This window comes from Dasypus novemcinctus, chromosome 3 (genome assembly GCF_030445035.2).
Source record: "Dasypus novemcinctus isolate mDasNov1 chromosome 3, mDasNov1.1.hap2, whole genome shotgun sequence".
NCBI lineage: Eukaryota > Metazoa > Chordata > Mammalia > Cingulata > Dasypodidae > Dasypus > Dasypus novemcinctus.
Window position 1 is genome coordinate 145,524,245 of NC_080675.1, and position 16,996 is coordinate 145,541,240.

General features: G+C 36.0%; 1 protein-coding gene across 2 annotated transcripts in view; it reads right to left on the reverse strand.

The window, feature by feature from the left end:
* The window catches only part of UACA (uveal autoantigen with coiled-coil domains and ankyrin repeats), a 138,505-nt gene that overhangs the window by 63,057 nt on the left and 58,452 nt on the right, over window positions 1-16,996 (reverse strand). For both annotated transcript variants that reach the window (XM_058294426.2, XM_058294427.2), the window contains exons 3-5: window positions 14,256-14,344; window positions 6,048-6,112; window positions 5,189-5,246 (exon numbers count right to left, since the gene is read on the reverse strand). In XM_058294426.2, coding sequence (XP_058150409.1) covers window positions 5,189-5,246; window positions 6,048-6,112; window positions 14,256-14,344 — 212 coding nt within the window. The remainder of the gene's footprint in view (window positions 1-5,188; window positions 5,247-6,047; window positions 6,113-14,255; window positions 14,345-16,996) is intronic.

Here is a 16,996-nt window from a genome sequence, read left to right on the forward strand (position 1 = left end):
AAAAAGAAAATAAAAGTTGTCCAAATTGGAAAGGAAGAAGTAAAACTTCTGCATTTGCAGGTGATATGATCCTATACCTAGAAAGAGCTGAAAAATCTACAACAAAGCTGCTAGAGCTAATAAACAATTTCAGTAGAGTGCAGGATACAAGATCAATATGCAAAAGTCAGTGGGTTTCTATACACTAATAATACACAATCAGAGGAGGAAGTCAAGAAAAAAAATTTCATTTACAATAGTGACTAAAAGAATCAAATATTTAGGCATAAACAACCAAGGATGTAAAGCACTTGTATTCAGTAATCTACAATGCATTCTTTTTTTTTTTTTTAAAGATTTATTTATTTCTCTTCCCTTCACCTCTGTTGTCTGCTCTCTGTGTCCATTCACTGTGTGTTTTTCTGCATCCACTTGCATTATCCCGCAACACTGGGAAACTGTCTCTTTTTTGTTGCGTCATCTTGCTGCATCAGCTCTCCGTGTGTGCAGCGCCACTCCTGGGTGGGCTGTGCTTTTTTCACATGGGGTGGCTTTCCTTGCAGGGCACACTCCTTTAGCGTGGGGTGGCACTTATTCCATGCGGCAGCACTGCGCGTGGGCCAGCTTCCCACACAGATCAGGAAGCCCTGGGGATCAAACCCTGAACCTTCCATATGGTAGACAGATGCTCTATCAGTTGAGCCATATCTGCTTCCCTACAATGTATTCTTAAAAGAAATTAAAGAAGACCTAAATAATTGGAAGAACATTCCATGCTCATGGTTTGGAAGACTAAATATCATTAAGATGTCAATTCTACCCAAATTGATATACAGATTCAGTGCAATCCCGATAAAAATTCCACCAGCATTTTTTTTTAAGATTTTATTTATTTCTCTTCCCTTCCCCCCCCACTGTTGTCTGTTCTGTGTCCACTTGCTGCATGTTCTTGTTTTTGTCTGCTTCTGTTGTTGTCAGTGGCACGGGAATCTGTGTTTCTTTTTGTTGCGTCACCTTGCTGCATCAACTCTCCGTGTGTGTGGCGCCATTCCTGGGCAGGCTGCACTTTCTTTCACACTGGGCAGCTCTCCTTATGGGGTGCACTCCTTGCGCATGGGGCTCCCCTACGTGGGGGGGCACCCCTGCATGGCAGGGCACTCCTTGCGCGCATCAGCACTGCACATCGGCCACCAGCATTTTTTAAACAAATGGATAACACAATTATCAAATTTACTTGGAAGGGTAAGGGGTCCCAAATAGCCAGAAACATCTTAAAAAGGAAAAGCGAAGTTGGAGGACTCTCACTTCTGGACTTTAAATCATATTACCTACCAACTGTGGTAAAAATGGCACAGTATTGGCATAAGGATAGACACATAGACCAATGGAACTGAATCAATGGTTCAGAAACAGACCCTCATATCTATGTCAAGTGAGGTTTTTTTAAAAATATTTATTTATTTATTTATCTCTCTCCCCTCCCCCCCTCACCCCAGTTGTCTGTTCTCTGTGTCTATTTGCTGCGTCTTGTTTCTTTGTCCGCTTCCGTTGTTGTCAGCGGCACGGGAATCTGGGTCTCTTTTCTTGTTGCGTTGTCTTGTTGTGTCAGCTCTCCGTGTGGGTGGCACCATTCTTAGGCATGCTGCACTTTTTTTCGCGCTGGGCGGCTCTCCTTACGGGGTGCCCTCCATGCGCTTGGGGGTCCCCTACGTGGGGGACACCCCTGCATGGCACGGCACTCCTTGAGCACATCAGCACTGCACATGGGTCAGCTCCACACGGGTCAAGGAGGCCCGGGGTTTGAACCACGGACCTCCCATGTGGTAGACAGACGCCTAACCACTGGGCCAAGTCCACCACCTCAAGTGAGTTTTGACAAGCCTATCAAACCCACCCAGCTCAAACAAAACAGTCTAGTCAACAAATGGTACTCAGAGAACTGGATATCCATAACCAAAAGAAAGAAAGAGGACCCTTACTTCACACCTTATACAAAAGTTAACTCAAAATGGATCAAAGACCTAAGTATAAAAGCAAGAACCATAAAGCTCCTAGAAGAAAAATGTAGGAAAATATCTTCAAGACCTGGTGGTAGGTGGTGGATTCTTAAACCTCACACCAAAAGCACAAGCCACAAAGGAAAACGTGGACAAATGGGACTTCCTCAAACTTAAACACTTTTGTGATTCAAAGGACTTCCTCAAGAAGGTAAAAGGCAGCCCAATCAATGGGAGAAAATATTTGGAAACTACATATCCGATAAGGGTTTGATTTCCATTCTATATAAAGAGATCAGACAACCCAACAATATAAGAGCAAGGAATCCAATTTTAAAATGAGCCAAAGATTTAAAGACATTTCTCCAAAGAGGAAATATAAGTGGTCAAAAAGCACATGAAAATAATGTTCCATATCACTAGCTGTTAGGGAAATGCAAATCAAAACAACAATGAGATTATCATCTCACACCACAGAGAACGGTTATTATTAAGAAAACAGAAAACAGTAAGTGCTGGGAAGGATGTGAAGAAATAGGAAGGCTCCTTCACTGTTGGTGAGATTGTAAAATGGTACAGCATCTGTGGAGGACAGTCTGGAGGTTCCTCAGGAAGCTAAATATAGAACTGCTATATGATCCAGCAATTCTACTAGGAATACATCAAAAAGAATAAAAACTGCTACAGGAGCAGACATCTGCACTCCAATGTTCATAGCAGAATTATTTACAATTGCCAAAAGACAGAAACAACCTAAGTGTCCACCACCCAGAAAATGGATAAGCAAAATGTGGCATATACATACGATGGAATACTATGCTGCAGGAAGAAGAAATGAAACTGGGACACACACGATAATATGGATGAATCTTGAAGACATTATGCTAAGTGAGGTAAGTCAGACACAAAAGGCATGGTCTTACTAATATGAACTAAATACAAAGAATAAATGCATCAAGTTAACACCTAGAGTATAGGTTATTAGGAGATAAGCATAGGGCTGAGAAGGACTATTGATGCTTAATGTATCTAGACGTTCTAATTAACTTCACTGTAATAGTGTGGAAATGTATGCAGTTGATGGTAACACAGTGAATAACAGCTGGTTTATAAATGGGAATTTGGCTGGAAAGGGTAGTCTAGGGATGTAAAAGTCATTTGAAAGAAAGCAAGAGAATAATACTAAGGACTGAATAATACAGTGAACCCAGAGGTGGATTAGAATTGTGGATGATGGTACAGATGCAAGAGTGTCCTTCTGTGAGCTAGAGCAGATGTACATCACTATTCCAGGTTGGTGGGAATGTGGAGAAGCATGGGAAAAATACTTTTGGTGTGACCTATGGACTGTGGTTAACAGCAATACTGTAATATTCATGCATCTATGCTAAAGACGTAATGTGTTGATAATGGGGGAAGTATGGAAAAAGTGTGCCAAATGCACACTATGGACCATGGTTGGTGGTAATAGTCTTATATTATTCCACAATCTATAACAAATGTTCCACCACAGTGGTGTGTTGGTGAAGGGGTATTGTATGGGAATTCTAAGCATTATTAAAAAATAATAATACAGTTGTTGGGGGGGGAAATACACCAAATATAAGATACGGACTATAGTTAGAAGATTTTGACGATATTCTTTCATAATTTGCAACAAACATTTCACAACAATGCAAGGTGTTACTGGTGGGTTGATGTATGGGACCCCTATATGATGTTATACATGTTTGTTTTTTAAGTTCATAACTTTTACTATATACTTACTGTTAATGTATGTTCATATATGAATGATACACTTTAATAAAATATTTAAAGAAAAGAACTAAGACAAAAATTGCTATCATGAGGTAAGTGCTGCTGTAAAAAAATATAAAAAATATATGGTACTAGTTTAGCAGCTGGGGGGTAGGTGGTGAATAAAGATAGTTCAGGCTGGAAAGCTGATGGTTTTTCACATGCTATCACAAAACATTTGATAATGTTATAATCTATGATAACTTGGAAAGTACACCATGTGACTATGGATCTTTCCTAGGGGAAGCAATAGAAAAGAATCAAAATGTTATTGCATATTAGCAGCTGTTTACTGCTTTTAGCAAAATATTACCAGAAAGAGATGAGCTCAAGCGAGAATTAGCTAGTTTGTGAACAGAGTTGGAAGAGAATAAGAGACTGTCCAGATATTTGGGACCTCACAGGTTTAGAAAAGCCCACTAATTCACAATACCAAACAGCAGGAAATGAAACTGTTGTTGCTCACAAAGACCTCCCAATAAAGAAAAAAAAGAGGAAAAAAATAATCTAGTCCTAGGGTAGAGATCATACTGTGGATATTATATTCCCATCCAAAACTATTATTTCAGATGACTTTGAAGTAGCAGCCCTTAAAATTAAGTAGAACAATGTGAGTCTAGAAATAAAGATAAGAAATAAAGCAGGATTAAGAACTAAATGTCCAGAAAAGAACTCTGGTGATGGTTACTGGTATGTGGAAATGGCTGGCAACAAACAGACAGAAAACTACCAAGGTCTGGGGACTTGCACTGCCTCAAGCCCCAAAGGCCCAGTGTCTAAAACTCATGATTGCTCCTGCCCATAAGCAGCCTCCACAGAGGGCATATTCTCCAAAACCCACTTTATCTGTGGCCTTGAAGGAAAATGGACAAGAACTTCCTAGATAGCAAAGCCTGCAACCACAAAGGAAAATGGATAGGGGATTTCTCCCAGAAAACCATCAACATTAAGAAATTAATATACGGTACTGGTACTGGGTATGATTTAATTATAACCACTTATCGCAATAGTATTAACTTCATTTTGCAGATGAGAAAAATGAGTTTTCAACATATTAGGTAAATGTAGTTTATAAGAAAGAACAATATCTTCTTTCCTTCCATTTCTCCCACTAATTCCAAAACATAAACACAAAAACAATCCTGGCTGCTTTCTGAGAGCAGGATTATGTTTTTTTTAATCTTTGGACCTTCAGTTAAATTTCATCTGAAGTAATTGGCCTGTACTTATCAGCTGAATGAATGTTTTTAAGTTGTACAGTCTAATAAATCTCAAATTGAGTAAATAAAAATTGCTTAATAGTCTTTGTTTCTCCATGAATTATACAAATATATTCATATGTTACAATCTTGAAATTAATTAAAATGCCTAGACATTTTAACAAATATTTGTGTTCAGGTGAAACCTTTGCTTACCTGCATCATGAAGTGCAGTCCTTCCCTGTAGGTCTCCATGTTCAGTGGGACACTTGTACTATTAAAATAGAGAAACTCTCAGTAGTCTAGGAGAGTTTAATTTTAAAACTAAATATCTGGGCTCAAATGAACAGCTGTTCTTTAAGTTAAAATATTCCATTTATCAAAGAAACTAAAGACTATTAGACAATCAACTAAATAACTTGACATGAAAAAGAAATAACATTATCTGTAAGTTTAATAATATTTCACCAAACAGGAAAACATATGATACATTACAATAGCATGAGATATAGAAAATAGGCTATTGGATGTTTGTTTTTTTCCAGTGAGAGTAAAACTGTAAACTACTGAATCAGAAAAATAAATGAGCTCTGCTATAAAACTTAGCAGCAAAAATGTTTAAGGAAATATTTGACTGGACCTTTCACTAAAAACTTAACTTAGCCAACTAGTTCATAAAATTTTGTGGTTGCCTGATTAAAAATTGAACTAATGATTTTAATATTATGTAGTATGAGTTATTTATGTTTATATTAAAAATACAGAACTTATGTTTATCACTTTATCTTATGTTTCATACCAGCCAAGAGAAATTCCCATCTCCAGCTAATGTCAACAGGAAGGTCAAGTCATTGTTATTTATTTTTAATACACTGAGTTATGCAATCCACTTCCCCCAGAGTTTTTGCTCTCTATTGTGCACATTCCTTCATAAACGATGGAAAAAATATTATGTAAGATAATGGTCAGAGTTAGTCTACCATTTTCTTTGATCTCAAATTCCAAAACACATTAAAAACAAATCTATTAGTTGCAGTAAAAAAATTAAAGTCCAAGTATTAACCACTTTTACCACCTGTAGAAGCTTCTGTAGACACAATGCATGTCCATATTTTGCAGCTAGGTGAAGAGCATTTCTCCCTATAAAACATTCAAATACATATACAGGATTATTTTCTTCATAATATTAATTTTCCATAGAAATATAATTATTTTTCCCAAAATTAGCTGATAAAATGCTGAATTTATAAGCATGGTTTTAATTTCTAGGATAGTTCACCTAGTTTGATTTTTTAAATAATATATAATATACACAACAAAACAATGAAAGTAGAAAGAAAATTAAACATACAAATCCAGAACTTTGTATTACCCACCATTGTATCTCCAGTATCTATAGCAGTGCCTGAGACATAGCAGGTAATTAAATACTGGTTTACAGAATGAGGAAGGGAGGGAGAGAAAAAGAGAAGGGAAAGAAACACCCAGATATCACAAAATACTTCCAAATACGCAATACAGACATTGAAAGCAGAAAAAGTTAATAATTTAGATCAAAGAAAGGGTATTCTCTAATTTTTATGCTTCAGCTAAAATTCACATTCATTAAGAGATCTGTCTCTGAAAATCAGACAACCTGTTCAAAAATGTGTAATTTTAAAGGAAAAAGCTTGAGAGGAAAAAGAAAATTTACCAATAATCTGAGAGTTAACTCTGAATACTGGAAAAGGTAAAATTTCAGAGAACATTCTACTTCTAAATTTAATTTCTCCTTATTATATTTCTTTGTACATGCATCTCTCGGATGTCCTATTCCAGCTTCCAGTCTTTAATATTCTTAATTTCCCTCTAACCTCATGAACTTCTTAAAATATAATTTGATTTCATAAGTAGACCTTTCTTCTAGAAAAGAAGTAACTTATGTTCTGTGCATCCTAAATGGTTGAATAAATTGACTTTCAACTCTTATGCAGTCTTATATGGGTTTGGATAAGTGGATCCATTTCCCTGGGTCTGATCACCTCTGTGTAGCAGACTAACCAGGTTCTAGAACAAAAAGCAGGAAGCCCAGGTCTTTGAACAGGAACAGGTACAACATATTTACCTACAGCCAAGCATCCTCTAATTACAAGCAAGTACAATGTGATCATTACAAATTTCACTTTGCTACTGTTCATGGATGAGTTTCCTAAAAATACTTGATATTAAGTGACTGGAATAAATTGTGCTCACATGGTGTAGCAGTTTTATATGATTACGAATTCCAAAAATAGATAATGGATTATGTTTGTAATCTAGTCTGTACCTGGGCATGATTAAGGGCATGATTAACTTATAATTAGGGCTTTGATTAGGCCACATCATTAAGGCATGATAAAAGACATGGCAAAGGACAGAGTTGAGGGTTTCTGATGTTGGAGTTTGATGCTGAAGTCTTAAGCTGGAGCCCCAGGAAGTGAGCACACAGAGAAAAGAGAAGCAAGCCCCAGGAAGAGAGAACCTGAGCCAGGAAAAAACACAGAGGAATAGAGACAGCTCCTTAGACACAGCAGAAATCCCAGGGAGAGAGACAGAACCATTCACATGATAGTCTCTGGCTGACCTTGTGGAGAGAGGCAAAGTTTAGAGAGCCTCATAGTCCACAGCTGACCTTGTGGAGAAAACAGAGGGGTTGAGCCCAGTGGAACCCAGGAAGCCTGAACCCTTGCAGACATGAGCAGACATCTTGCTCCAACATGTGGAAATAGACTTTGGCAGGGGAAGTAACTTATGCTTTATTGCCTGGTAACTGTTAAGTTCCTACCCCAAATAAATACTCTTTCTAAAAGCCAACAGGTTTCTGGTATTTTGCATCAGCACCCATTTGGCTGACTAATACACATGGGAAGTAAGAGAGAAAATGAAGAGGGCATAGTGGGGCTATTCACAGTGGTGGCAGTTGCAGGTATTCAACAAAATATCACAGAAACTTGGCCACATCAAACTATCAGGTCAAGGCTAAGAAAATATTAAATCCAGTCACTTGAAAAGTAGAAGCCAGAAATCAAGGAAATATCACAGCTAAACCATATCGATATGATTTAGATCTAGTAAAACCTTGATCACAGATACTGCAAAACTAAACAGACTTGAAATCTGGTCATTTTAAACAGACACTCCAGCAAATGAGACAAGGATCTTGTCTTCAAGGATGACAACTCATAAGGACAAACATAATAAAGCAAATCAAATAAAAAATAACTAAACAACAGCAAAAACAAAAGACATGGAAAAAAATGTTAAGCAGCATATGTTGAGATGCAGCATATGAAATGATGTCTACTGAGTTTGGGAAAGCATTTGAGCTTGATCTGCATTGAAGGAGGAAGAGCAAAAATTATAAATTAATCACAAGGCAAAATGTCTAGAGAAGAAAGAACACAGACAAAAACAAGGTACCTGTTTGAATTTGAATCAGTACCATAAGTAAAGTCTTAACTGTACTGAAGAGATCTGGTTATTGCAAAATTTCTGAAACTAAATATCCCCCTACATCAATGGAAAGCATATATAAACATAAATATATTTCTGTCATTGTTCAAAGATGGCAGATACATTGAGTTTTGTGTTCAGTTTAGAATTTGATATATATTTAGGTAAAGATTTTCTTCACTAACCAGAGTGAGGGAGGATGGGAGTAAGACCTCCCTCTTTTCCTTCCTCCATCCCTCCCCTCACCTCTCTCTCTTTCATTTCTAAACAAAATGCTGCTTAACAGTATATATTAGTTTGTCCAAACTTGAAGACATAGGATAAAAAATATTAATTTTGTTGAGGAAATTTTCCTTTCTAGGTCAATACCCATATTTAATTGAATAAAAAAGTAGAATGGCAGGAAAAAAGGCTGTCAAAAGTCCCAGAGACCTAAAAGTGTTAAGCTGAGGAACAGAAAACTAACACATACCTTGAAGAGGAATAATAGTTATACTCAAATCCTTAAAAGTCCATCTTGTGATATGCAGACAAACTTATACTTTAGATAGGACTTACTGTAGATAGAAAACTACATATAAGATTTCATGTGCCTACAAGAAAAATTTTTTATAAATACAGCTAACCAAATATAGAACAGGTTTTCTTGTGAAGCATAATGGCTGAGAACATAGACTCTGACTGCCACTTAAGTACTAAAAGGGCTTGAGCAACTTGCTTAATGGTCCAGTGCCTGAAAGCTTCCTTGGGTTGAAGTGAAAATAAAATGAGTTAATACAAATAAAACACTTAGCAGAGTAGTCATATAAGTATAATGTAAGTATCAACTAGTCTTGTTATTATCATTATTGTTGTTGTTGTTGTTATTATGAGGTATTTAGTTCTCCATCATAAGAAATGTCCAACCAAATGCTGATTGGTCTCCTGACAAAGGATTCATATACTGAAAAGTAAATGCATTTAAACTAAATGACCCCCAATGTTTCTTAACTATCTGAGACATTTTGATTATATAACACTACCAAAGACCAACACTAAATGACTTCAGGTCTCCAACTACTGGTTAGTCTACTAAGCCTTTCTCCTAAATTCCCTATTCTGACCTTTCCTTACAACAATACCTCAGACATAAACCTTTCCTCAACCATTTAAAAACAGAAAATTAAAGACTTCTCTTTTAAAATCACATTTAGACTTGATTAAAATATTAGCAGTGTTCTTACAAATTACAACAAATATGTTCTTACAACAAATTAGATAATCTAGATGAAAATGGGAAAATCGCTAGAAATACACAAATTACCTAAATTGACTGAAGAAGAAAGAGAAATACTCCATAAATCGATAAAAAGTATAAAGATTGAATCAACAAAAAAATACCTTCTACCAAAGAAAAGTCCAGGACCAGATGGCTTCACTGTTGAATTCCACCAAACATTTAAAGAAGAATTAACACCACTCCTTCTCAAACTCCTCCCAAGAATTCAAGAGAGTACACTTTCTAATTCATTCTATGAGACCAGCATCACCCCAATGCAAAGTCTCATAAAGACATCACAAGAAAAGAAAATTACAAACTAATTTCCCTTATGAATACAGATGCAAAATCTTCAGCAAAATACTAGAAAAGCTACTCCAACAGCATATTTAAAAGATTATACCCATGACCGAGTGGGATTTATCCCAGGAATGCAAGAATGGTTCAACATATGAAAATCAATCAATGTAATATACTACATAAACAGAATTTAGGGGGAAAACCCCACATAATTATCTCAACCTTATGGAAAATGCATTTTGACAGGGTTCAACACCCTTTCCTAATAAAAACACTCAGAAAACTAGGAATAAAAGGGAACTTTCTCAACATAAAGGCCATTTATAAAAATCCACAGTTAGGCCCATGCGCAGTGCTGATGCGCGCAAGGAGTGCCGTGCTACACAGGGGTGTCCCCCGCGTAGGGGAGCCCCACGCGCAAGGAGTGCACCCATAAGGAGAGCCGCCCAGCGCGAAGGAGGGAGCAGCCTGCCGAGGAATGGCACCGCCCACACTTCCCGTGCCGCTGACGACAACAGAAGCGGACAAAGAAACAAGACCCAGCAAAAAGACGCAGAAAACAGACAACCGGGGGAGGGGAGGGGAATTAAATAAATTAAAAAAAAAAAAAATCCACAGTTAATATCACACTCAATGATGAAAAACTTAAAACTTTTCCCCTAAGATCCAGGAAACAAGAGAATGATGCCTGCTTTCCCAATGCTATTCAATGTTGTACTAGAAGTTCTACCCAGAACAATTAGGCAAGAAAAAATAAAATAAAATAAAAGGAATCCAAATTGGAAAGGAATAAACAAAACAATCTCTATATACTAAATATAGAAAATCCAAAGGAATCCACAAGAAAACTAATAGAGCTATGAACGAGATCAGCCAAGTAGCAGGATATATGATCAACATACATAGTATATTGTGATCCTGTATACTATCAATGACTCATCTGAAAAGGAAACTAAGAAAACAATTCCATTTATGATAGCATCTGTATTAGTCGGTCAAAGAGGTGCTGATACAAAATACCAGAAATCTGTTAGCTTTTAAAAAGGGTATTTATTTGGGGTAAAAGCTTACAGTTACCAGGCCATAAAGCATAAATTACTACTTCCCTCACCAAAGTCTATTGCCACATGCTGGGGCAAGATGGCTGCCAACATCTGCCAAGAGTTCAGGCTTCTTAGGTTCCTCTCTTCCCAGGTCTCTTTTTCTCTCCCAGCTCAGGTGCTGTGCTCTCTCCACAAGGCAAGCTGTAGACAATCAAGCAAATGGCTCTGTCTCTCTCCCTGGGGCTTCTGCTATGTCTAAGGAGCCATCTCTATTCCTCTGTGTTCTTCTCCTTTGTCTTCACTTCCTGGGCTCCAGCTGAAAAAACTCCAACTCTCTTCTCTACCCTGTAGTTTTCTCTGTGAGTCCCTGCCCACAAAGAGGGCAGAAACTCAACATCCTACTGACATTGCCCAATCTAAGCCCTAATCACAATTTAATCATGCCCAGGTACAGACCAGTTTACAAACATAATCCAATATCTATTTTTGGAATTCATAAACAATATCAAACTGCCACAGCATCTAAAAACAATAAAATATCTAGGAATAAATTTAACCAAGGATGTAAAAGACCTGTATCCTGAAAACTATAAAACATTGCTGTAAGAAATTAAAGACCTAAATAAATGGCAAAACATCCCATATTCATGAATTGGAATATATATATTACAATATATGTAACATATTGTTAAGATATCAGCATTACCCAAAGCAATCTATAGAGTCAATACAATCCCTACCAAAATTTCAGTAGCTTTTTTTTTTTTGTAAAAATGGAAAACCTGATCTTCAAATAGTCAAAACAATCTTGAAAAAGAACAACAAAGTTGGAGGATTCACACTCCTGATTTCAAATTATACTATAAAGTTACAATAATCAAAGCATAAAGCATACTAGCATAAAGATAGACAAATAAATGAACGGAACAGAATTTAAAGACCAGAAAGAAACACACTTATCTATGGCTAATTGATTTTCAATGAGAGTGCTAATAGGAAAGAATAGTCTCTTCAAAAAATGGAATTGTGAAAACTGGATATCCATATGCAAAATAATGACATTAGACCCCTACCTCATACCACATACAAATATCAACTTAAAATGGATCAAGGACCTAAATATAAGAGCTAAAACCATAAAACTCTTAGAAGAAAACATAGCAGCAAATCTTCAGGACCTGGGATTCAGCAATGGATTTTTAGACATGATACCATAAGTATGAGCAACAAAAGAAATAGATAAATTTGACTCCATCGAAATTTAAAACTTTTGTGCAAAAGAAATTATCAAGAAAGTGAAACAACAACCTACAGGATGGGAGAAAATAGTTGCAAAACATTTACCAGATAGGGGCTGAATATCCAGAATATATAAATAACTTTTACAATGCAAAACAAAAAGACAAACAACCCAATTTTAAAAATGAGCAAAGAACTTGAATAGACATTTCTTCAAAGAAGATATACAAATAGCCAATAAGCATATGAAGATCTCAACATCATTAGCCATTAGAGAAATGCAAATCAAGTGATATATCACTTCACACCCACAAGAATGGGTACTATTTTTAAAAAAAAATCAAAGTAAGTATTAGAGAGGATTAGGGAGGATGCAGAGAAAGTAGAAGTCCAGTGCGTTGTCGATGGGAATGTAAAATGGTACAGACACTGTAGAAAGCAATATGGTAGTTCCTCAAAACATTAAATACAGAAGTAACAAATGACCCGTCAATTCCATTTCTAGATATATACCAAAGCAAGTAAAAACAGGATCTCTAGCAGATATTTCAAATCACCTGGCAATTCCATTTCTTGTTATATACCCAAAGAAAGTAAAACCTGGATCTCAAACATCAGATACTTGTAATACCAATGTTCATAGCAACATTAATCCAGTAGCCAAAAGGTAAAAAAAAAAAAAAAAAAAAAAACCCAATTGTGCATCAACAAATGCATGGATAAGCAAATTGTGGTACATACACACAATGGAATAATATTCAGCCATAAGAAAGAATGAAGTTATGAAACATGCTGCAACAAAAAAGAGCCTTAAAAACATAGTATAAGTGAAATACACAAGGGAAATAAACACAACTATTGTGTGATAGCACTTATAAGAGATGATAAGAAATAGCAAATACACAGATATAGAAAACAGATTAGAGGTTATCAGGGCCTAAGGAAAGGGGGGAAGGATGGGTATCTGCTTAAAAAGTAAAATTTAAAATGTAAGTAAATGTATCAAAATAACCAGTTAAAGGACTATGCACTATTATTTTTCTTATTTCATGAATTTTCTAAATTATCTGCTATTTAAAAAGGAAGAAAAGCATAGAGAAAAAACAGGAAATGGACAACTAACAAAACTAAACATAAATAAACAAAGAAGAAAAAACTATAGAATCACTAACAGGAGGTTCTCTGACAAACACAAATTAGTAATATTTGGTATAAGAAAAAAGCTACTATCATTCAAATCAAATTTTTTTATTTCACAGAAGTGAAGGAATATAATTTTCATTTATATATTAAAATATTTTATTAAAAAATGAAATGGATGCATTTTCAAAAACATGTTTTTTTATTTTTTACTTTTTTTTTTCCTGTCTGGTTGCGTCATTGTTTTTCTGGTGTGTAACTTCAGCATGGAGGACTGTTCCTCTCCACACTGGTTTGAGACGCCTTTTTTCCTTTTTTTTTTTTTACCAGGAGGTCCTAGGGAGCTCAACTGCTTGAGCCACAGTCGCTTCCCAAAAATATATATTTTTTAAAAGTTAATAGAACTAAGTGAGAAAGATAGGAAAAGCTGTTACAATATAAGGGGGGTGGGGGAAAGGAGTAGGAAAAAAGTCACATGGTCTGGCTGAATTTACAGATCTTGCAAATAAATAACTCTATCATGTTAACTATTTCAAAATACTGAAAAAGATAAGTTTCTAAACTGATTTTATTAGTCAAATATAGGTTTCCCAAGCCTAAAGTCATTATCAAAAAAGAAAATTGTAATTATCAGCATAGATGCAAATGAAGGATGAGAGAAAGGAGGAGGGAGAAAGAAAGGAAGGAGGAAGGAAGAGAGGAAACAAAGGAAGGGAGAAAAATGAAATAGTTCCAAACAACTACAAGAAGACAAAGAAGAAGAGAGCATTACAAATGGACAAAATCTTTCTTTCTCTTTATGTTGTGTAAATGACCCTGGAGGAAAACATACCTGCAGTATCACTGGTTGTAATATCAACTCCATGTATAAGGATAGCATTCAAACACTCAAGATTTCCTTTTGAGGCCACAACATGGAAGCTAAACAAAAAGAAAACATTTGTTATGACATGGAAACTTCCAAAGTTCAACTTAAATGTTACACTCATGTCACCCTTTGCTCCACAGACACATACACATTTGAAAAGCTACATTAGAACACCTATATAATATACATAATAGAAGAAAAAAGAAACTTATTCCATATTATATAAAGACTCATTTTAACCCAAATTTACCTAAGGGGCCAATACTTTCTAGAAATAGCTCCTTAGAACCAATGAAAGATTCTAATGTTCCATAACCTTCATAGTATTAGACAATTATAATATAGTATCATTAACTGGATTTTTTATGATTTCAATGGCAAAAAAATCACTGGTACATGGAGCTCAATTAAACGCACTGAACATTTTCTATCAGATTATTTTACATAGTTCTGAAATACATTCAAACTGCCAAAACAAATTAAATAACAGCAAAATGCTGAGTCCAAAGACAGATCAAAAACACATTATCAGGAAGCGATGTGGCTCAACTGATAAAGCATCCACCTACCATATAGAAGTCCAGGGTTCAAAACCAGGGCCTCATGGCCCATGTGGTGAACTGGCCCATGCACAGTGCTGACGCACGCAAGGAGTGCGATGCCACATAGGGGTATCCCCTGTGTAGGGGAGCCCCACGTGCAAGGAGTGCGCCCAATACGAAAGGAGCCGCCCCATATGAGAAAAGCACAGCCCACCCAAGAGTGGTGCTGAACACACGGAAAGCTGACACAGAAAGATACACAACAAAAAGAGACACAGATTACAGGGGTGCTGCCAAGAATGCAAGTGGACGCAGAAGAACACACACCGAATGGACATAAGAAAGCAGACAAGGGGAGTGGTGGGGGGGAGAAGGGCGAGAAATAAATAAATCTTTTAAAAAACAAAACAAACACATTATCACTTCTCTTTAGAATTATCAAACTAAAACTAACATAGAAAAGCCTTCAAAACAAGCAAATTAAGCTACATTTGAAAAGCCATAAAAGAAATGATGCCTTCTTCTTCCCTAACAGTACCAACAAGAAACATCTAAGTCTTCCTTTTGCTTACCATCTATATAATTGGTTGAAGTTTCATGCAGAGAGAATAGTACAAGTTTCCTAGTAAGGCAAATCAAGCCTATTTCAGAAACTAACTTTAAGCAAGATAACAAAATATTCCATTAATTGATCACTTAACACTTTATTAATCAACAAACATATATTGTATGCAATAAGTGACACTGGCTAGTACTCCACCAAATCCAAACTGATAAATACAGCAGGATTTGTAGGCAAATGATGTTGAACTCAGGTTCAAAAGAAATGAGGCCCTAAACAAATATTCAGAAGAAGCCAGGAGATAAAAGATGTGAAAGTGCTCAGCAAGGCACCTGGATACAGAAACACTCTATTACACACTCAGTTGGGGGCTTCCCTGGCCACACTATTTAAAAATTTTGCATCTCCTCCATCCCCTCAAACCTTAAAACTCCAAGTTCCTCATCCCTGTCTTTATTATTCCATGTGGATTATATTTTCTAACATATAATTTCATTTTTTATTTTCTTCATAGTCTATCAGACTCTTCCTACTAGGCTGCAAACTAAACAAAAGCAGGGATTTTTGTCTGTTTTGTTTCCTATTATGTTCCCATCACCAATAATAGGGCCAGACAGATGGTAGGCCTTCAAATATTTGATTAAATGAATGGGAATAAAATCTGAAGGTAACTTGCAAATTCATTTCCAGATATTACAATACTCAGTCATGAAACTGTTAGTACAATGACAGATATAAATGCAAACTAGAGACCAAGTAAAAGCAGGTTTGTGTTCATTTTGATTCAAAGAAAAAGGAAACCAGTGTTCTTATGAGTCAGATAAGTTCTCCTTATAGTAGAATAATTAAATTGCCACATGATTTCTGTACCATTAGAACCTTTCAAGGAATACTAATTTCCTTTCAGCAAAGGTATTTAATCTCTCAACAATCTTGCAGATATCACTTTTTGTTTGTTTTTATTTCTTAGCTCACAAAATCTGGAGAACTTATTTCTTCAAAGTAAATCAACATTATATTGATGATGTACTAAAGGAGAGAAATCACAACAAATCTACAATGCATAATTAATACAGGTGTGCTATAAATAGCAGACATTTTTCAGAAAAAAAGATCATTAAATCATTAAAAAGAATAAAAAAAGTTGTCAAGGAAATTTGAAAAACTTCATAGAAATACTCTTTTGAAATTAAAAAATCAACTTGATATAGCCATTTTTAAGAGTTCAGATATATAGACTTTTGCTTCCATACTGGTGTCTGGTCATTTGGACAAACCCTACCATTGAGTACAATTAAGAAAAACTGAACAGAATATAAGACACCTGCTTAAAGGAATCAGTGAGCTAACAAGATAGTGAATAATTGCTATGCTAGGATGCCGGGAATGACAGAGGCTCAGAGAGGTGAGCTTAATAACTGAGGCCACTTTTAACCTGGGAGCCTTTGCTGTTTCCTGAGAGAACAGCTAGGAGACTAAACAGCACTTTTGATAGCCTTGAGCAAATGGGGAGACAGGAATTGATGTCCAGGGGTCTCTAAATGGAAGTAGAAACATTGGTGAACTTGCCCAGTTTTGTTTGGGGCTCCAGAGGGGCACAC